Raw genomic sequence first — 22,821 nt, 5'->3', positions numbered from 1 at the left:
GCACCTGGTGGCCACCTTATCTTATCTTCCACAGTGCTGTAAGATGCAGCAGGCGTCACATGGCTCCTGGCCCATTGCATTGCTGTTGCCCACAGGTAAGCCTGTGTGCTTGCAGCCAGTCATGTAAGCCAGCAGATGCAGCAGAGAGACAACGGGTGGTGGTGGGAGGGTGTCAATGGCCAGAAACCTGCCCTAGGCTTCCCAAATCTGGACCCAATACAGTGGTACCTCAGGTTACAGACGCTTCAGGTTACAGACTCTGCTACCCATAAATAGTACCTCGGGTTAAGAACTTTGCTTCAGGATGAGAACAGAAATCATGCAGCGGCAGCGGGAGGCCCGATTAGCTAAAGTGGTGCCTCAGGTTAAGAACAGTTTCAGGTTAAGAATGGACCTCCAGAACGAATTAAGTTCTTAACCCGAGGTACCACTGTATATGTTAACTTTAGCTCTTCCCCTCCTTGTTTTTTAAAGATACATTTATTTAGTTTCTGGGATGATGAAAGGGGGCAGGGAGGGGAGAAAAGAAGCGGCAGCATTTTCTAGAAGTTAACCTGCTTGGCAGGGGAGACGGGAAAGGGGGCAGATGTTCAGGAGAGGCCCCCTTGCACAATCTGAGGTATTTTTCTCCTCATGTTTCAGGATTCAGGTGCAGGCATCGTTACAAATTAAGCCTGGGGTGGATGAGGAAAGAACAGGCAGAGAAGGTAGAATTGTTCTTGTGAAGAGTTGCTGTAAGGAAAGCGAGGGGGAAACAAGAAACCAATTTTGTTTAAAAAGAATTATGGTAATGTCATACAGTGATATGGAAAGGAAAGTACTCATATACATGTGTATAAAAAAATAAGGTGAAAAAGAAGTAAATCATTTAATACAACAAGGAGCATATAAATTCACAGTAAAGGGAGGGAAATCCACATTTTCAAGACTCAGTTGTTAGTACAGTTTTTCTAGAGGTTTATACAATTCTGAACTTGTCAAGAGAGAAAATCGTCCTAAAACATCTTTCCATAATGAAGCATGAGTCAGTGGTAAGCTCCATCCATGTTCCTTTTGGGCCACATGGGCTATAAAAAATATCCATTTACATAGAATGTGTTTTTATTTGTTGGGTTAGTTTCTCCATTAAGGTGACTGTCCAGATTTGTTTAGTCCTTTCTTCCATCAAATTAGTCAAGTTGTTTTCAATGTCTTGCTGCCGCCTTGGGCAGATCCACATCATACATACAAAGCCTATCCTATGGGCATATAAAACACACGAGTTCCCCCCAAAGAACTGTAGTTCCCCTTCACAGAGCTTCAATTCACAGCACCCTTAAGAAACTACAGCACAAACATATTGGGGCAAGGGATGTAGCTCGGTGCTTGCATGCCAAAAGTCCCAGATTCCATCTTGGATGTCTGCAGGTAGGGATAGGAAGGACTGCTGCCTGAAGCCTTGAAGAGCTGTTGCTGGTCTGTATCATCCGCATTGAGCCAGATGGACCAGTGGTCAGACTCAGGTATCAGACGGCTTAAGGATCAAAGCTTCTCACAAGGAATCCAGGGATTTGTAGGTAGGCAAGGTAATACAGCTCCCTGTCCCCTTCTCACATAATAACAGTTCACACAGGTCACTTCAGGAGTGGGATTAATACTTAATCTGATTTAAGTCTGTGGTGTGGATCTGACCACAGACATTTCTGTGATGTATTCTGGCATGTAGTCAGTGTTGTTATTACTTCACGCAAAAGGGAACGGTTTGTCCTCTCTTTGGAAACAAACAAGTTGCATGCTTTGCTGTGATGGTGTTTTGCAATTTACATACACAATTTTAGGTCATGTGGTTTCCCCAGATGTGTTAAGAAGCTAGAACCATCATTAGTAACCAGCTTGCGCCTCTGGCTCACCTGACGTCTTCCTTGCTATTTTTAGGGGATGACTCAGTCGCTCTGTATTACAGCCACTGAGAATCTCTGTAGACTAATAGCAAAAGCTTTATGCCAAGTGCTGCTGAAGCCCAGCAGAATACTGGAGCACGTAGATAAAACCAATTGGCACTGTTGCTAGGAAGACACAGAGGCTTTGTTTGCCTTTCTTTTCCCAGAGAAAGAGCTCAAATAGGCAAAGGGAATATCAAACAGGAATAAAACCCTTATGATGAAGAGAATAAAGGCAGAGCCAGTGGCATTTCACTAGGGGCTTCTTAATACCGACATGACTGCTGTGCAAACAGACATGTATTTGAATGTCATTTTGCTTTCAAACAGGAAAAAAGTATAACATTCCAGGTCTTTTATTTGTTTTAAATTAGCTTTATTACACCCACCAGTTGGCAAATAATGCTGCCTTGCCCAACTTCTTCCACTGTCTTGTGGCACATTCATTCCTACTCTTTCTGTATGAGGCTGTGATTTCTCTGCCTTTTCACCTTTCTCTCCAATGTGGCTTTCCTAGAGCCAGTTCTTATGGAACAGTGGTGACTTCCCACACCAGTTCTTCCCCCTCTCCTGTGATCTCTTGTGTTCAGACATTTCACACTTAGTGGTACCATGTGCTCCCAAGGGCCACCTGGTGCCCACTAAGTCCAGGCAGGGCCTTTAGCGTGGTGGCGCCTGGCCCTTTGGAATGCACTTCCAATGAAACCAGTCAGGCAACTGCAGCATTTGTTTTTAGCTGCCTGTTTAAAATTTCTCTGTTCATCTGGGTTTTTACTGAAGGGTGGTCTAGGAATTGTTGTAGAAAATGGATTTCAAGTTCTGATTTCTTGTAGAGTTCCCTTCCCGCCACACATTTGCTGGGCTGGTGGTATGAAAGAGAACAAGAAATGTAGCAGCTGAATAAAGTTTCACGGTCATGGTATGAGAACAGATTAACACAATGCAATGTGCTAGCTAGGATTATCAATGAGGTCCAGGGCAGCGCCATCTACTTATAGGGGAGATGGGAAGAAAGAGGTAGAGACCAATAAATGCTAATAAGCCAAAACATGGTTGAAGGGACATTGCATTGTGCTAGGCCTGAACTAAAAATCACTGTCCCCAATCCAGCACCCTATTCGTGGGTGGCCAATCCAGTACTGTACCTGGTTTCGGTAACTGTGATCTCACTCTGACATGCTGTTGGGGGGCTCGCATGAGGAAGATTGCTTACCCAAAAGAATCCATATTACCATAATTACTGGAGAAACACTGCAAACATAACTCCGCTTAGCAAGGAAGCTGTATGTTTTGTTTATACTGGAGGCAGACCTGCGTCTGGCCATTGCTGCTTTGCCCTGGAATCCTAGCTGTAACCTGATACCTGCAGCTCCTAACTGCAAAGACTAATTGAATCAGTCCACAATCTCCCTGCTGACATGCAAAGTGCTACCCTGTCTGTTGCTATCTTTAGGTGGGATTCAGTCACATACCTGCAAATTCAGGTTGTGCAATTAAAGTTGATTTGGAGCTCTTGGTAAACACCCCACTCACTCCACAGACTTTTTTTGCTGTAAGGAAAGTGACAGAAAAAATGCACCGGAAAAGTGGGATAACAATTGGTTGATGCAATGTCTTCTTACACCCCCACAGACAAATCAGAATGATTCAAAGGGAAAAGGCCTGCCACTGCCATATTAAGCCCCCACCCCTCCCAGCAGGACAAAGCAACCTGTGCCTTCAGTACACGTATAGACCTTTCATGACCCCTGCTCCTGGGCAAACCACAGAGAAAGGTGTGCAGCCCTGGTGCCAGTGGCGTAGCGTGGGTTGTCAGCACCCGGGGCAAGGCAAGTAATTTGCGCCCCCTAACCCGTGGATTTTAGCACCCGAGTGCGAGCGCGCCCCCCCATGTTGCACCCGGTGCGGCCGGCACCCTTGGCACCCCCCACGCTACGCCACTGTTCCAACGTTCAGCTTCACTGGATGCCCACGAGTTATATTGTACAGAGAGAGGGATAAAAACTTTCCTCTCTGTCCACTCTCTCCTTGCCATGCCTTAGTTTTGCAGGCTTCTCTCCTGTCGCCTCTTGCTTGCCTTTTCTCTAAACTAAAAACAAACCCAATGCTGCCGCCTTTCCTCAGGGCACCGGCTCCATCCCCTTGCTTAGATTCCCTCTACCAAAGCTGAAAGCAGCCTGAAGTTCCTCCTCCTGATCGTGAATGGGAAACAGCTGGCGAAGCCGGCGGCCTGCCAGGGAAGGGATCTCTTCCTAACCTGCTCCACGGAGCCCGTTCCTTGCAAGCGCTCCGTGTCCCTCGGATGGCGAGCGCCTTTGGAAACGCGGAGCAGGCGCTTGCCGGCGAGCAGCCCCCCCCACCCCTTCCCAAGCTAATCCTTTTAAAACCGAAAGCCCCTTAACCCGCTGGCGAGAGGCTTAGCCGGGCCTCGCCCGCCCACCGGCTTCCTCTTGGAGGTTTTTGGGGAGCGCAGGGCGCGGCGAGGCCCGGCGGCGCGTCGGGGTGCGGAGGCCGCCGGTGGCGGCGTCGGCGCTGCTGCAGCGGCTGCTCCTCCTGCAAGCAGTGAGTGGAGCGCAGCCGCAGTGGCGGCGGGGGGCGCGCGCGCGCTAGGGCGCAAGGCTGGCGGTGGCTGCGGGGAGCCCGGCGGAGGAAGGAACTTGTCCCTTCCCTCTGGACTCGCGCCCCCCCAGATGTTGCGCCCGGTGCGGCCAGCACCCTTGGCACCCCCCACGCTACGCCACTGCCTCGTGCATATACCAGCTAAGACTGGTGTGGAGGGGCTTCTTCTAAGACCTCCTGGACAGTAGCGTTGCTAGGGGGGCAGAGTACCCTGGGTGGTACTTACCTTGGGGTAGCCTGCCAGAGCCCAAGGTGATGTACTGAGAGGGACATAGTTCCAGCAGTGCCCCCTGCCCCAGCTCTCCGCGCCCCTATGGGCTGCTCACCCTGCCCCCAGCCACCCCAGCAGCTTGCTCTGCCACTGCTCCTGGAGAGATCTGGAATGTGACAGGGAAATGCATTGAAAACTGTGAGATAAAGGAATGATGAACGAGGAAGCATGTAAACGCCCTGCAAGCAAATCAGGATGAATACTCGTTGTCATATAAACCGCCCTGTAAGCAAATGAGAAAAGATGCTTCATCATGACCGGGCGTAGCCTAAAAGCGGAATAAGCTTTGCCCAAGCACATCATGACGAATGCTCAATGAACAGGTCCTCTGAAGGGGATGCAGAGCGACCAGTGGCAAGGGCAGCAGTTCCCATTCCATTCCAAGCATGCCCAGAAGCCGCTATTTTGCCACCAGGAATACAATGAGATGATAAAGATGGGCTAAACTTCAGAGAGGGATTTGGTCTGATTCACAATTAATGGATCTTTTCCCAGCAGGGAAAGTGCAACAGCTCAGTGGTAGAGCATCTCTTTTGCATACAGTAGGTCCCGGGTTCGTTCCATGACATCTCTAGGTAGGGTTGTGAAAGACCCTTGCCCCAAATCCTGGAGAGCGACTGCTGAGTACAGTGGCACCTCGGGTTACAGATGCTTCAGGTTACAGACTCCGCTATCCCAGAAATAGTACCTCGGGTTAAGAACTTTGCTTCAGAATGAGAACAGAAATTGCGCTGCGGCAGCAGTGGGAGGCCCCATTAGCTAAAGTGGTACCTCAGGTTAAGAACAGTTTCAGGTTAAGAACGGACCTCCAGAACGAATTAAGTTCTTAACCTGAGGTACCACTGTAATTGAAAGACAGTACTGAACTTGATAAGCACTTCTAAACATAGAGACACTTACCTGAGAGTAAACATGCACAGTATTATGATGCATGAGGAGCAATTGTTTATAGAGCACCTATGATATAGTTGTTAATAATAAGAATTAATAGTAGCCTGCCCATCTGACTGAGTTGCCCCAGCCACTGTTTTGAGATGCAATGAATAAAAGATTTGATAAATGATTGCATCAGCCACTAGATGGCACTAGCAAACTTGAATAAACTCAAGTGATACAATGCCGAATTGTGACTTCTTGTGAGGTAAGTAGCAGCAACTTGTTCCAGGTCATCCAGTGGGCTTCTGGGCCAGGTGGAGATTTGAATTAGGGTCTCCCTGAGCTAACACTACACCATACTTGGTTTGTAGAGCCAATTGACCTTGGGCGCAACATAGGCCCAAGTGAAAAGTGGCTGGTCACTAACCCTGGTAATAAGACTCATTAGCTGCTAACCATAGGTGTATTTTTCAGGCAATGTCTTACTCATGATGCTGATCAACTATAGTAAAGGTAAAGGTATCCCTGACTGTAGTGGACAGCAAATAAAGAGACCTGGTCTGAAACTGGATAATATACCCTCATTAGAGAAGATGTTATTTGTGTGGCTGGTTAGGTATACACTAGGTATTCAACTAAGTTTTACTCGGAGTAGTTGCATTTAAATTAATGAACCTAATTAAGTCATGTCCATTAATGGGTCTACTCTGAGTAAATCTTGGTTGAATAGCACTCTATGCTTCTACGGAGCAAATTTATTCTGCGCTTGAGGCAAGCTCCTTCTACAAAACAAGCATCTAATCCTGGCTTTAATCAGCTAATTAATTGAATCTGTTTAGGTGGAAAGGGAAACGTTTAGGATATTGCCTGAATAATTTAAACTGGATGCTTTGTAACTCAGAATGATGATGGTGGGGATAGATTGGAAAGGTAATAGAATTTGGTTTACCATACTGTATTTTCTTCTAGTTCTGCGTGTTTCTTGCTCATCTTTCTTAATAATGATGGAAAAGGCTCTCAGTGGAATATAAATCATTGTGTCTCTGTGTTCACTAAAGCAATTTTGAATCTCTACCATAAGCTTTGTTCCCCTGGGCCATACTGAGATTAACTTCTTCTTTGTCTATATTCCTTGTATCAATTTGAAATCCACATGAATCTGCTTTCCTTTTGAGTGTAGCTTGACTATTTAACATACATTTCAGGAAAATCCTACCATCATTTGAAAGGTATGAATGCCCCCTACTGGTAATTTTAATAATACAGCTGGATTGCAAACCTATACCCTGTCCATTGAATTCAAATGAATCCCAAATCTCAAGGCAAATTGGGGCATCTTTGAGAGACTTGGGGCTTGACAAAGGTGAAGTGGGCTCTCTACAAATCAGGCCACACAAATCAAAATGCTTTGTGGCATGTTGGCAACCAATGCATGAAAAATACTATAGACAAGCATCTGCTAAAAGTAAAATAAATGCCTGTAAGTTTATCATAATACCAGGAGTGACTCAAGGGGGGAAGGAAGAACAAACACCAGAGCCCAGTAGGGAGAGAGAGAATATTCTCTTGGGTCTGAGAGGTCAAACTTCTAGTCAGATAGGACAATTTTATCTACAGAGTGAATCCTTTTTTAGTTCTTACCTTCCCAAAATAAACTTTAAGGGTGACTAACACAAAAGCCTCTGAACAAATTTGTTTGCAGTTTGCCAGGGTTGTTACTCAGGGGGCACCTCTCTCATGCATACAAACATCAGACTAATTTCAGGCAAAATGCTAGGGGAGATTAAGTGATTCCTTTATTTCCCTGTGTGGGAAAACAACTGCTGCCATCTTTCTGAAATTTGGCAGGATTCATCCTCTCGGAAGAGGTAAACTTCCCTGCAAATTTCATCAAATTCCACACCCAAATAATAAGAAATATATTGTGAGCTGGCAGTAATTCACTGTTCAAATAGGGGTTAACTTTATTAACAAGATGATTATCTCCACAGACTTGGTGGAGTGTCATGCCTAATGAGCCCAGCAGCTCACCCCTGGTAGATCTTGCCTCATGAATTAGTTGCAGGGACCAACAGTCCCTGCCTTCCCACAGCTGTCTAAAGTCCCCTCATTTCCAGGGTTTTCCCCAAGCAATTGTAGACTACACCTGCATGAAGCCACCCTCTCCTCTGCTCTTTTCATGCCTCTTCTGGTTCTGGGAAGCTGGGAGGGGGAATATTGTTGCAGCAGGAGGGGGAGAAACCCGTGACTCTCCACCAGCCTGACTCCTCTCTGCTTCTTGGCCTGTCTACTCCCACTCTCTGATTCTGGGGTAGATACCTGCTCTTTTCTGATTATTATTAGGCCTGCATAGCATGAAAGGGGCCAATTTAAACTTGAAACCTGCATGAATGTTGTGTAGATAAGTATTTCTGTTGACCAAAGGATAATATATTTTAGGGAAATGAAGTATTTAAATTTTATGGAATTCAAACTGCAATACAATAAAGTACAATATAAGAAATAAAAGGAACAATAAAAACACAATTAAGAATCAATATTAATATGTAATGCAGGCACACTGTGGACCACTTGAATGAAGTTCATGGACCACTGATGGTCTGTGGACCACAGTGTGGGAACGCAAAATCTAGATGCAGCATTGTGAAAAAGAGTGTAACTTTTAGATGTTCATTCAGAGACAAAGTCCAGGAGAAATTCCTATTCAGGTATCACAGTGTTTTGTATTTGACTTGCTTGGCTGCTTTTGCATTTAGAACCATCTGGTTTCATGCATTTTTAACTAGAATGGCGTTTGCTTCACCATATTCCACCAGGCCTTGGTGCTGGGCTGTTTTCATCTATTGAACTGTTGGCAGGCATATCAGTTGCTTACAAAAACAACCTGTGTACTAGGTTCTGTTTCATTTGCTATTGTTGGTTTAGGATTAAAAAACCTAACTGAGCAAAGTACACCAGACTATGCTTATGTTAAAGTCTATGCATGTTTACAGAGACTGTTCAAGTGTGTTTTAAGGATGGGGCGGCCAGTTGAAAAAAATTTCAATGCTGCTTCTGTTCCTTGGATAGTTGCTAGATGAGGACATTTCAACAGATGCCGCTTGCAATGCAACCTACACCTGCTGAAAATCCCTATTCTACGCAACTATTAAAGGTATAGGACGAGGCCTGCCTTCTTTTTTCACCTGGCCAACCCTTTTGCTTAGGGTTGCAGCTGTTCAAATGTCTCTCTGTATACATGGCTCTGCATATGGAAAGTGCAGACATGAAGAGCAAAACTCTGCTTACCTATCATTTTACACAATTGCAATAAGCTATATTGTTCCTGGAGCTGAGTTTCCCAGCCAATGGGGGGCTCTCACTTTTGGTGTCTCAAACCCAGATAGCAGTGCCAATGTGCTGTCACCATCTGAACAGTTTTAAAAATATAGCTAGCATGAATCAGTGAGTGGGAGAACTTCTTTAAGTCCTGAACCAGAATCTCTCTCCGCAGTCAGCAGCAGATGTTTTAATAGGTTAGTGTCAGGCTCTTTCCATCAAAATGAGACACTCATATTGACATGTACAGAGCTGAGCTTCAATAAAATTAAAGGAAGGATTGTATCATTTCCCCACATTGAGTCTTTATCCCCAAACTGCCAGAGCTTTCCAATAGAAGCCAAGCCGGGGTAGTTTAATTCTCAAAAAGCTGTTCCTTCATTCTGGACTTGGCAGTTCCTCCTTTTGTATTTATTTATAGATACTAATGCCATTCTTTCTCGCCCCCTCCCAATGCTGCCCCCGCCCCAGCTTCAAAATGTACTCTTCAGATATTTGAGACCATTCCCTCCCTTAAGATCTATAATATCAATGACAGCTGTGTTGTGTGTGCAGATCACATAGCAACTTGGTCCAGCTGCCTGCCAGAAACGCTGGCGCTGGCTTCTCCCATGACCGTATTTTAAATGTATGTGAAGAACAAAAGGCAATGAGGAGAGAGGAAAGGGAAGCTGGAGGAACAACTGCAAGAACAGGGCATGGCTTATAATACTCAAGTGACTTATTTCTTTTGAAAAAGCCAGACAATTCTAGGGTTTATTTCCGTGGCGACTTGCTTCCATTCTTGGAACCAAAATGCTAAGGAGGGGAAGCCTCTTGTATCACCAAGTGGCTGACACGTTTTTAGGGCTATTGGGAGAAGTCCCAGCATCATTGGCAGAAACATCTGGAAATGTGTGTGTTTCCTGTTTCTGATTCAGTGTGCTTCCCAGTCACACGAAGAATAACTGTAGCTGAATTGCCTTTAACATCAGGCTGTGGCTGGTCACAAGACTTAGCTTGGTCCTGACTCTGACTAGGAGTGAGGAACCTTTTTCCTATTGAGGCCCCCATAAACTCCAGGAGACCGAGTTTGTTCTACGTAGTCTACCCAGTTTTCTACCTTCCACATGACGCAGAAGAGGATGTGATCCCGAGATGTTATGGGCCCACCCAGGAGATCAAGAGTGAGCCCACAACATCTAGAGCACTGCCTGTTCCCACCACTGTTCTAAGGAAAGGCAAACATTCATCTTGTGGCATTTTCACTTTTTGCAGACTTAAGAACATAACAAGGACCTGCTGGATCAGGCCAGTGGCCCTTCTAGTCACGTATCCTGTTCTCACAATGACCAACCTGTGGGGAAATTTCATGGCACAGAAGTGACTGTCCATTTGCATTGTCCCAGGGGGGAAATTAAGTTGCTGAGCATTAATACAATAACAAATGTAGAAAATATAATTGTTTAATCCCCTTTCCTTGCTACCACATTAATGCCTCTTCTGGCAGATTCATAGATACTCTTAATTTGAGACACAGGAACATCAAATGTTCCTGCACATCGGTGAATGAAAGCACCTACGCTTGAAAATTCAACTAAAAGGCTTGCAGCTGAATCATGTCAGGTTGGAACCCCTCTTTCCCTGTGAATAATATATATATTTTCTATGTGGGGGAAAAATAATTTTGTACATGTATTTATAAAAAAAACGGCTGAAATCTTGCAATCTGTGTTAAATAAAAGAGACCGAGGAGTAATAAGCACCAAATAGCACTGCTTGTAGCTACGGAGCCAAAGAATTTCAAGATTCCAGTAATGTGAATGCACGGTATGCAAGAATCTGTGCTTATTTTGCAATGCTATTTCTATTGTTAAAGATTACAGTGGCATTCATTTAATTTTCTTTCTTTCTATAATGCTACCACGAGGGATATTGACAATGGAACAGATAACTTTGGGGGCTGCTTTTTTCCAGGGCATTTCTAAGAGGCAAGCTAGGGTTGCCTTGAAACCTGTCCTCCAATTCCTATTTTTTCTTTACCTGTGAAAGAGGCTTCTGTTTTTCTGCCTTACATGAGACACTTGAAAATTTATTTGATTTTGATGGGTGTGCAATTTGGAAACTGATGCACTTGTGTGGGATAGGCATGTGTGTGTGTGTTTTCTTCCTATCAAATATTTCTCCAGTGCTCACTGCAGCCTTCCCACCTGCTTGTTCTTTCTGATCTGAAAAAGGCCAGAGGGTGAAGTTAACATCATTATGTCTTCTCCTGGATTTTAATTGATTAATTCAATCAATATTTTTTTAAAAACAAACCTGCCCCAATTTCTTAAAAAGCAAAAGTACTTTACACAGTCCTTCTCTGCTGCACTTAGTTGAAAGCCTAGCTGAGGAGACCAAGGGCTTTTCAGGAAGTGTGGGCAGCTAGGAAGGCTGAATTGTGCAGACAACCAGAGATGCCATTTGTAAAATGAAAGAACACTCAACAAGCAACACCTTGGCAACCTGGAGAGTAATTTTAGCACAACAAAAACACTGCAGCCCATGCAATAGACTTTTGCTGAAATTGTCTCACTTCTTTGACAGATACAACTTCTTTTCTCATTGAGAACGGTTATTTAAATTGCATAAATTTTCGGCACAGCACTGAGGGGATTTGTGACGGCAGCCACCACTCTTTTTTGGCCAGAATGCTCTAGAATTCCACAACTCCCATTACTGTCTGGGATGAAAGTGGCAACAAAACTCAGCTCCTGCTGCACCAAATATGATTGTACTACTCCATCCAAATAGGTAATAGGAAGCAGGAAAAATATGAAAACTGAGCTTAACGAGCCTCGTTCAGTTCAATTTTTCATTTGTTGAGAAATAAACTCCCACCTCATGTGGACTTTGAGATTGCATTTGCACCAGCAGCTGGAGTGAGCATTTGTGAGGTGGGTGCCTTCAGATTATTTTGTTTCTCTTCAGAATTCAACCTGAGATCATTTGGAAAAGAAGCCTTTGTGCACTTGCCTAATACGTTTGTTAGGGAAAATGTAGGACACAAATCAGATAGTTTTTTATTAAAAAAGAAAGCTTGCAATAAAATTCTTCCAATTTCACAATCCTTTAACTTTTACAGTTGCAATATTTTACTAATACAGAATAACACAGTCTCACATATTTACACTATAGTCCTCTATATAACAAAAATAGCCATGTTGTACTACTGAATAATGTTTCTCCAATATCAACCTTAACATCTCCATATTTCCTCCCATAGCTGAGTCATTGTCTAAGCTGTAAAGCAGGCTTCCTCCACCTTGGGCCTCCAGATGTTTTGAGACTACAATTCCCATCATCCCTGACCACTGCTCCTGCTAGCTAAGGATCATGGGAGTTGTAGGCCAAAAAACATCTGGAGGCCCAAGGTTGAGGAAGCCTGCTGTAAAGGACAGTGAGGACACAATTAACCAAAGTAATGTTTTTTAAAAAATAAAATTTTAAAAAATCAATATTTGTGCCACGATTTCAGGCAAATCCCTTTATATATGATAGTTGTCAGACTCCCACATTTTCCAAATGATATAAAGTGCATTGGAAGGGAGGGTGGGATATATAAGGATGCATAATAAAGTAACAGCAACTTCACTAGCAGTTGAAATACATTTGCAATACTGTACAGAATGTGTCGTAAAATGAATTCTTCACAGAACTATTTCAGCGCCGCATAGGCAGACAATTCACAGCTGCCAAAATATGTTAAGATGAAAAAAAATGCCTATGCAAATGTCATTGGGTAATCTTGATGATTTCTGCCACACACATACCCCTCCTTTATAAGCCGATTCAAGGTGAGATTTAGAAGGTGATGAATTGCTTCCACTGTCAAAGCAGGGATGTTTTGTTATGTATATGAGCATTATAGTGTTTAATGAACACTGTGAATGTTACTTGAATTGAGCATCCAATTGAACTGAGCATTCAATTGGTTGTATTACTTATTTTAAAGGAACAAAATCATTTATTGAAATAATAATTAAAAAAAAAGAAATAAACAGCTTGGCAAATGGAGGAAATGGCCTTGTGATAACACAGGGAGGCAGCCAATCAGTGCTGTACACAGCCAGCTTCTGCTATAAACAGCAGAGTAGCTTGCATGTGTGAACACAACTGCTTTTCACAGCAGGCTGATTGTTCAAACTATTTTTGTCTGACACATTCTAAATTCGGGGGGGGGGGGGGAAGCAGGAGAATGAACTGTTTTAAGAGTGTTCTACTGTAAAACACTGTTTTGGTAACTAGAAATAATTTCAACATAACTGCATAAAAGGAGTATTTTTATTCATTTATCTACCTTTAAAAAAATTATTGGCATTTGCTGGTATGGTGTGCATTCTGCTACATGACACGGCAGGAGAGAACTTTGGAGCAATTACTGTAAACCAAATACTTTTAGCGTTATGGATGAACGTTATACCAAATGGACATCTTGTTTTAGTTTAAAAACTACTTTAAATAAAAATAAATATTTTCAGGAAATGGATGGAATGTATATTTTGACAAGTACAAAATCATTTTAAAATGCTCACGAGGTACAAGGAACATCTTGCTATAAAAATAACAGCCCTTCCCACCCCAGCCCCTAGTTTACATTTCATTCTATTTATAAAATGGTATATAGCCTCAGGTTGCTTAACATGAAAACAGGAAGAAAAGGTGATACTATGTACATGTTAAAAAACACTTTTGATATTTCACATCTGTAGTAACCATATACATATACATTCATGGCAAAGACATGTGTATCATCTGATGCCTTTAAAAATAGGCAGTATTTTAAAATTAGAAAATAAGGGGGAGGGGGTGATGACAGCATCCTCTTCCTTCTTTTGTCCTTTCTTCTTTGAATTCCTTCTTGCAAGACAACGTTTTGACCAGAAAGCAAAATATTTTTGAAGAGAAGTGAGCATAAGATGATGCTATATTACACTTTCAGCACCTTCAATCCTTTTCCCGTCTCATTATTGTTATAGCCAAGCGGGTACATCCTTTCCCCACCCCACATCCCGGCCACTAAAGAATTAACATTTCTACCAGTGACAGATTTCCAGTTGCTGGATCTATGACAGAATTAAAAGTGGGCTTCTGGCGGCTGGAAGTCAGGCAGCAGAGGGCGCTCTTCTACTTTGCTATACAATGCATTAACAAACACCATCTGGTATGCCAAGACCCTTCTAGACTAGAAATTCTCTCACGTTGTTACTACTGCAGAACTATCAGTTAGGTTCTTTGTTTTGACAAAACGGTTGCATAAACTAAGTTGCTTTGTATCAACTGTTCCAATTATTATTATTATTAAAAAAAAAACCCTTTACTTAAGCTCAGCCTTTCCTCAAATAACCCCTTGCTTTAATGGATTGCCTTCTGCCCACTTATAACAGGCCTGCTTATAGATGCACGTATTCTTGAGAATAAGCCCTGCAGAATGCAGCAGGTCTTTCTTTGCCAGGAGAAATGCATAGGGCTAGACTGCACACTCATGAAATACAGCCGCCAATCATATCTGCTTATGAAGGTATCCATGGTGTGCATTACATTTCCTGAACTGCCCGATCCTTTTGTATCTTTTAGGCTGGTTCCTCTTGTTGCCAAGAGAAGCCGTCCCACAGCTGATCAAAAATAGGGCTTCTTCTCCAGCTGCCTCAGGATGGTACAGGAATAGCCCAGCCAGGCTGCCGTAGAAGGTGCCTGTTCTCAGGCCATGCCATGTGTTTCTTGGTAAAGGCACACTCTAGGTGACTGACCATGGCAGTGACACTGCTGTTAATGTCTGTGAGGTGGTTTCTATTGATGGCAGCGTAGAAATACTGGAGGAAGAAAGTTGAGGGCTTGAATTCTAACTGAACTCCTGGGCAAAACTTCAGGTTGTTCGCTGCCTTTATACTGTGCAATGCAAACACCTCTAGCCATATTCATATAGCAAGGTCTGGGAGGGAATACTGGAAGGTCAAAGTTAAAATGGTACCTATTCTTAACAATGGTGAAGACAATAGAGCTATACATTTGTAGAGAACCACGATCCTGGGCTCGGGGCATTTGATCAAATGGCAAAGATCATATGACTTTGGGGGAGATTTCTCACACTCAAATCTTGATGTAGCAACAGCTGAAGGAAAAGATGGCACCTCTCCTCAATCACAAAAGCTGATTACACCGGCAGCTGAATCTGACCTCAATGCTGGGAGTGGGACAGAAGCTTCCACTGCACCTGAGAACAGCAGGTTGGCTTAGGAGGGGGAAGGGCAGGCCACGTGGAACAGGCACAACACCTTGCCACATCTCCCTGTACCTCACCAGCTGTCTCACTCTGACTAATGATAAAGTTATTCCTGTACCGCAGATCTGGGGAAACTTTGGCCCTCCAGATATTGCTGAATTACAACTCCCATCATCCTTGGCCATTGACAATGCTTGCTAGGACTGATGGGAGTTGTAGTTCTGCCCAAGGTTCCCATACCTGTCGTACAGCAAAGATATTCAATGCAAATCATACTCCCCTGTTCACATGATGGCTGCTGCCTCCTAGGCATTCTGAGGCTAGAGTATGTCTGGAAGAAGAAGGCACCCAAGCACCTTTGAGCTTCCTCTCAGCCTTCTATTTTCAGTCCTAATTGATCCATGCTGTAGTTCAGCCACTTACAAGGCTGGAATCTCTCTCTGAAATTTGACATAAATCCATTTTCCAAAAGAAACTTCTTTGGATACAAGGGTCTGAAAAAACCTCTGAAGTATAGGTGACATTTAACTGATTTTCCAGGACTATTTTGTTTTGTTTTTGCTATTTCCATATCAGTTTAAAGGCTTCCATCCTCCAGTAAATAAAGGCCTGGTTCCTGTAGTATAATAACAAATTATCCCTGAAGGATCTCTCAAAGAAAGGGTGCAGAGCACATCCTTTGCATGCAGAAGTTTCCAGGTTCAATTCCAAGGAAGACCAGGTAGCAGATAACTGAAATCACCTTTGCCTGAGACCCCGGACAGCCACTGCCAGTCAAGAATAGTCTATAATGTGCCAGATAGACAAACAATCTGACCTGCTACAAGGCAGCTTCCTAAAGCAGAAGATGCATGTCAAAAGAACCAATGTTTCCAGAATTATGGTTTGTACTCTTTGTGGATTCTACATTTCTACATGTTTTTGGCGGGGAAATGAGATGGATGAATATGTTGTTAATTGGGAGTTGGCCATTAGCCTTTTCCTCCCTGTCACTTCTACATGGGCAACTAGGCAGAATAAGCTGAAAGGGTGGTAGCTTTGTTGAGGTGACACAACTCATGCTGTTCTGTCAACCAAGCATTAGTGGATGCACCAGTAACAACCTCCAATACTTGAAGTGACATAAAAGTGGTGCTCAAAGCTATCAGATAGCACAGAAATTACAGAAGAGACGGGGGAGGAACAGAGGCAGGAAGATTCACTGGGGCAAAGTGCCAGCTTTTGCCACTGCAATTCTGGATGCATGGTAAGAGGTTATAAAAGGAGTACAACTTACAGCACAGCTAGATGGATACATACTATTTGCGATCTTGTTATATTCATGCGAGCCACATAGCAATATAGGGTCAATAGGGGCTGTATAGAAAACCCACATTAAAAGGTGGCTCCACTAGATTAGGACTGCGCTTTGCTTCTTTCTAACTGAATATGATATTCCTGACGTGCCTCAGAAATAGTAAATTGAAATTGAAGATGGACCTCCCCACAAAACGCATGCCCAACCACACTGGAGCACAGGGAAATGTGAATTCCAGAGCAGAGATGGCAAATGCTTCCATCTTACGGTTCCTACATTTTTAACAGTTGGGATAACTGAGTATGTTTTCACAGGTGCAGCTTTACAAAACCTGGTAGAGCTGCGATGTAAGTTACACCTGCCAAAATTCTCTCTTCTCCTTAACTACTGGAGGTATGAAAAGACTAATTTGAAAGCTTGACCCTCTCAGTCTGAAGTTGGCCTGAAACAGCAATAAACATAAGTCTCAATTTATCCTCACACATTTATTTTGGCTCAATTTAAATGAGATTATGAAAGAATAAGTAGAAGATGGCAGCTTTTTTTTTTTTTGAAGGTGCCCACCTTCCCACACATAAGCCTTCAACACGATGAGGCAAGCATGATCTTTCAAAGTGATTTAAAGCTCACTGAAAGCAATGCTCTATATAGGAGAATTACAACAGCTCCATAGTAACACTTAGGGTTGCTTCAGATGGAACACCAAACCAAATTCATGGTGCTACATGAATAAGCCCCTTAGGCGTGTATTCCCCTCTTCTCATGATAAGACATTCAGCTCCTACCACCCACTGCAAGGTTCCCCTCAGGAAATGGGTGGGAGCATGTGAGCACATGACCTGTTCGCAAAGTGCCAAACTATCGGCAGATGGCATTACGTATATCTGAACAATCCTTATAGTACTACTCTAATGCAGGAATTCTAATAGATTCTGTTTCTATTGCATTTTTTTTAAGCACAGGCTACAGTGCTAAGCCTATTTACCTGCCGCAATTTAAATCACTGTTCATACTGTCAGGAGTAATAGCGTACCCTTTTATGAAAGACAACAAGCTGAAAAGTCCTCCTTAACGCTGAAGTATTTTGATTGAAATATACAATTGCCCTCTGCATCAATAGCAAATCCCCTGAAACTACAGCACAATGCAAGATCTCTTGAGTCCCAGCAGTTTAATGGCAACCCTTTTCAACCTATGCAGTTGAAACCGACAGTTAATTCATTTTGGAATGTTTCAGGTTTCTATTACAATTCAAAAATATGACATGGGAAGAAGAGCCTCATCATTTTCTTTAACCCACTGGGGATCTACATCCAAGTGAGTTCAGAAGCCAGGGAGCAAGAGTTGACTTCCATACCAGGAACAACAACAGAACACTTTGTGAGAGTATCTTTTCACACATGCCAGTAAAAGTGCCTCAGTGCCTCTGAGCCTCATTCCCACTGTTTGTGCACACTAGTGAATTGCTTCAATGCAGGTCTGAATGTGCTAGTTTTTCATTTGACTAAAGGTTATGCGGGGAATAATCTCAGCCCTCGTGTGCTTTTGCTGTCGCCCATGAACACATGTTCTCTACCTGAATTGGAGGATTGGCCCTTCATCTAGCAGAATGAGCACAGAGCTGTACATCTGATGGTGAGTGTGCACATTCTTACCCCTATTGACTGAAAGGGACCTTGGAAGTAGGAAGTGTTTTCACCTATGAACAGAGGAAGCAAGAGTGAACTAGAGTGTTGGTGGTGGTAAAGGTGGTTGTGCAAAAAATAGCCTCAGTCCATTTGTAACTTTCCTATTATGGCCAATATCACCTAGCTTCTCCCCCCACACTTCCAGAAATTTCTGTTCTCTTTTCCCCTTACCACAAAGAGTTTCAATGAACTTCAGTGCTCTAATGGCCAGAAGGAAATCTGAGTGAAATACCTCTGAAGAAGAAGGGGGGGGGGTGAATCTCATTACATACTAATCATAGGGAAGACCATTAAGGAATGAGAGATTTGTGATTGCAGAAAATATAGTAAATAGGCTGCAAGAACAGACTGACTTTTAATCCCATTATTATTATCATCTTCATCTTCTCCCACTTGGTATCATATGTGCAAGCCATGAAACTCTGAATACGAACTAATAACATTAAGTAGCAAGTCACCAACTTCAGTAAATCCAGTCACCTATCTCCTGGCTGGGAGACCTGGAAGCACAAATCTCCAAATCCCACTAAAACCACAATGAAAAGAAGCTTCAGACCAAGACACTGCTCTGAAGCACCATTTCTTTCCAAAGCAATGTTTACCTTATTCACTAACTTGGTGACCCATAACTTATTCAGATTTCTGGGCTGAACTTTTGAAAAAGCTGGGGGAGGGGGTGTTGAGAGGAAGAAAGACATGTCTATCCGAAACCAGCTATAAATAATCACCTTGGAGTGCTTTCTTCTGCTTAAAAAAACAACAACAACCAGGGACTGAAGAAAGGTAGAAAACACACCAGCTGTCATTTCAGTTACATCATTACGAATCACCAAGGAGGTGAATAACTCTTCTGATCACCTTCCAGTGTCAGTGAAATGGACACACCGAGTTAATGATGAAATTGCATCCAAGCAGACACGTCTGTTGCTATTGCTTTTCATGACCATCCTAGAATGGAGCGTACTGGAGTTCACAAAACGTTCTGGACGTGTGTATGGTTACGCGTGTGTGTGTGTACATGTGTGAATGAGAATGCATGTGTACACCAGTGGTCCAAATCTGACAGAACTTAATTCTTTTCCTTCCCCTCCCCACTACTGCCCTTTAGTTTAGTGGAAGGGTCTTTTGAGCTGCTTTTTCAGGATTTCACCTCTTCGCAGTCTTGGTCAGTAGAAAGCTCTACATCAGAGAGTCCAACCTCCATTGCCATGATCAACGAAATATCTGAATCGCTACTGACGGCTGGCTCCTGCTCACCTGAAATAAGAAAAGAATATTAAAGCCAAATTCTCACATCCCCCAAATTCCAACTTAGCTCCAACAATCTGATCTTAAATAAGAGGAGATGCCATGTATTGAGCCAAGTACTGCCTATTCTAATTGAAAGAAGCTCTCACGGTCCAAGGCACTGAGCGGCCTTTCCTCTCCTCACTGGTCTTTTGAGTGGGAAATATCTGGGATCTTCTGCATGCAAAGTGTAGTGTCATACCCCTGAGCTGTGACCACTGGTTCCTCTTTCGTGTATTCTTAACTATGTGTGTTACTGTTCCCTCAAACCCTTCCCCAAGCCAGTGTGCTGGATTGCTCAGTGGATGGATCTTGGGTAAGCAACCACCTCAGCTCTTTGTCTGCAGCATCTCAGGAGCCTAATGAGAACACAACCGGTTGGCAAGGCTTGCTACATCTCCTGAACTTTAAAACAATCTTCCAGTTAAGGAGAGTTCCTCCCCTGGATTGTTTTGCCTTTCAATCTACCTCTCTAGAATTCCCCATTGCTCTGTTCTGTTTGTTCTCCATCTTCTGCAATCTCATGCCTGGTTCCAATGCTATGAAGTAACGTACTTCCATGAAAGGAATGTGCAATCTCTAGTTTTTCTACATGTATACAAATGCTAGGAAACTGAAACCACTTGTAACTTCCTGGCAAGTGTATATATGGTGGAAAAACTTACAACGATGCATGTGTGGGTTTATTTTTTTATTGCAATACTTAATGGCCCACATTTCTTTTGTGTAAAAGGAAATTAAAAATAATAACAAAAACAATACCAATAAAACCCATAGGGAAATAAAAGCAAAAACAGAAAAAAGTTGCATTAACAGACCGGCAAACCAATACCAAATTATCACAGAGTAGCCTCTTGATGCATGATTAAGCAATTATGTTTTTATCCAGTGCCAAAACACAGAGAGAAAGGAAGGCAACTGGATCACCCAAGTGTAGAACTCCAAACTCTGGGTACTACAATCAAGGAGCTATTGTCCCTTATGCCACCAACTATATCTCAGATGTTGATGGAATAGAAAGCAGGCTTTCCTGGAAGATCAATATATGAGACACACTTCCACTGCACAGAGAAATGTCTTCTGTGACCAAATTGTGTTATTGTTAATTTTTTAAGGCTGTCTTGCATCTAAGTCCATGGCTTTTTAGATACATACTTCTTCCTATATTTTGCCTGCAAGACTTCTGAAGCAGAGGAGTAGCAGCTGCTTGAGTCAAGCAACAATGTATAAAATTGTTACCGTACTAAAACAGCTGGATTTCCTATTGGCTTTTCAACAGTAACATATAAGAATGTTTATGTAATTTTGACTATTCTTCTTTTATAAATTTACATTTTAGGAATGAAAAGTGAAACTACAAAAGCCCATCTGGGCTTGAAAATTAAAAAAAAAATTAATCTAAAACTGAAGACCAACTAAATAAATCCACATTCAGCCAATACTGGATTGCAGAATTGTAGCTTCAGGATAACTATCCCAATTAGAGTTTTCAAAGCAATTATGCATTTAAAGCTCCCTGAAATCTCTCCAGATTTCTGTAGCTTTGTCCTATAATAAAGGACTTGTGGTATAAATACCTCTTTGACAAAATAATCACAACAGCAATTACAGAACACACTAGGTAAATCCATCTTTAAAACACACATGAAAAACTAGTTCCACAGGTAGAGGCACTGTGAAATTATCTCCCCTGTATTTCTTACAAAACACCCAAGTCTTTGTGCAATTCATATATGCATGTTCAGGTGTCCAGTACACAGAGAGATTCATGGAATGTGGGATGTCAATTTTTTATCATCACACTTCTGTAAAGGGCATTGGTGAAATCAGACACGGTATCTCACTTTGCAAACATGCTTCTATGTTGATGGGGAAGACCAGAGACCAAGTAAGCCCCAAAGTGTCTGAATCTGCCCCCGATAAATTAACGCACAGCCTGCCCAAATATAAAACTGTGTAGGAACAGTCCAACGCATATAGCTAATGACTGGGATATAAAGCTGTACAAAGCTATGGGTGGAATATAATTAAAGACTGCAACTGTCTCTTCTGCTCCCTGTTGTGTTACCACTGAGCTACTATCTAGACAGTAGCTTTGACAAGTGCTTTGAAAGCTCATTAAAGGATTTTCCAATCCATCACTGAAGACAGATCAGTGATTGACAGAGGATCTTAACCAACTAATTTCTAAGGAAGAAGCCCCAAGGAGAGGTGGCATTTTAAAGAAGCAAACAATGCAATAACCCAGTTGGCTTACAAAGGGAAAGGAATGATCGCTGGGTGCATCTTCAATGGAGGAATGCCCTCTCTTTGTCCTGTAAAAAGTGAGTGAAAATTGCCGTGAAAGATGAGGGAATGCCTCTTCTGAAGCATGGGAAACCATTTATCTTACAGCAGAAGAACACTGCATGGGCAGTGTTAAAAACCCTCAGTGTAGTGCAATGGGAACCTCTTGCTTTGTTTGAGCTACTTGTTCCTGCTACTTTTGCTACAATAGAGTGGCAAGCACTGATGTGAATGTGGGGAGCGAGGGAAGCAAGTACATCTTACTTTTTAAGAGATGAGTGTGTTTTTTTGTGCAGGCATGACATTGAAGAAGTGTTTGGAATCACTAGTACATCCATGCTCACTGGTTCATGATTTCTGAAGCCACCCCACTTTCCAGTTTCTGACAAATGGAAGATGTGCTTTCTGTACATCTGCTAAACAGGCACCTTATCTAGCATGCTGAGTTTCAGCAGATACCTACTAGATATTCGCTAGATACACAGACTGTCCCATTTACTCAGCATCCAGTGTGCTCCCACCACTGGTTTGTGAAGCTGTGCACACATGACATCAGCCACAACCCGCATCAGTCCTGCAGTTACTTGAGAAATACTGTGTTTTGACGTTGTTTGCTCCCAAACCAGCTTTGATCCAACTTGAAAATGTAAGCCATGTGAAGACAGCCTCACACCCTCTCCATCCACTGCTGTGGTCAGGCGGAGGGCAGCTTGGAAACACATTCATCCATACTGTTGTGTACAACAGGCCTAGTGTAGTGGTTAGAGTGCTGAACTAAGACCTGGGAGAGCAAGACTGAAAAATCCTTACTAAGCCATGAAGCACACTGGATGACCTAGGGCAAGTCACTGCTTCTCAGCCTAACCTACCTCACAGAGTGGTTGTGGGGATTAAATGTAGACCACCCTGAGCTGCTTGGAGAAAACGTGGGATATAAATGCATTAAAATATAATAAATAAATGACGTGCAAGTGCAATTTGAAATACAGCAGTGTGGAATTGAGTGTTTTAAGTGG

The 22,821-nt window shown here is 42.9% G+C and overlaps 1 protein-coding gene across 1 annotated transcript in view; it reads right to left on the bottom strand.

Moving 5' to 3' along the window:
- Nucleotides 1–19,349: 19,349 nt before the first annotated feature.
- RNF150 (ring finger protein 150) overlaps nt 19,350–22,821 on the bottom strand; it is an 81,793-nt gene continuing 78,321 nt past the window's right edge. The window contains exon 7 of the mRNA XM_081208439.1: nt 19,350–19,489. Coding sequence (XP_081064565.1) covers nt 19,371–19,489 — 119 coding nt within the window. The 3' untranslated portion in view covers nt 19,350–19,370. The remainder of the gene's footprint in view (nt 19,490–22,821) is intronic.

The sequence above is a fragment of the Podarcis bocagei genome (assembly GCF_964188305.1).
Source record: "Podarcis bocagei genome assembly, chromosome: 9".
NCBI lineage: Eukaryota > Metazoa > Chordata > Lepidosauria > Squamata > Lacertidae > Podarcis > Podarcis bocagei.
Note: the sequence above shows the minus strand (reverse complement) of the source record. Positions and strands in the feature narration are given on the sequence as shown.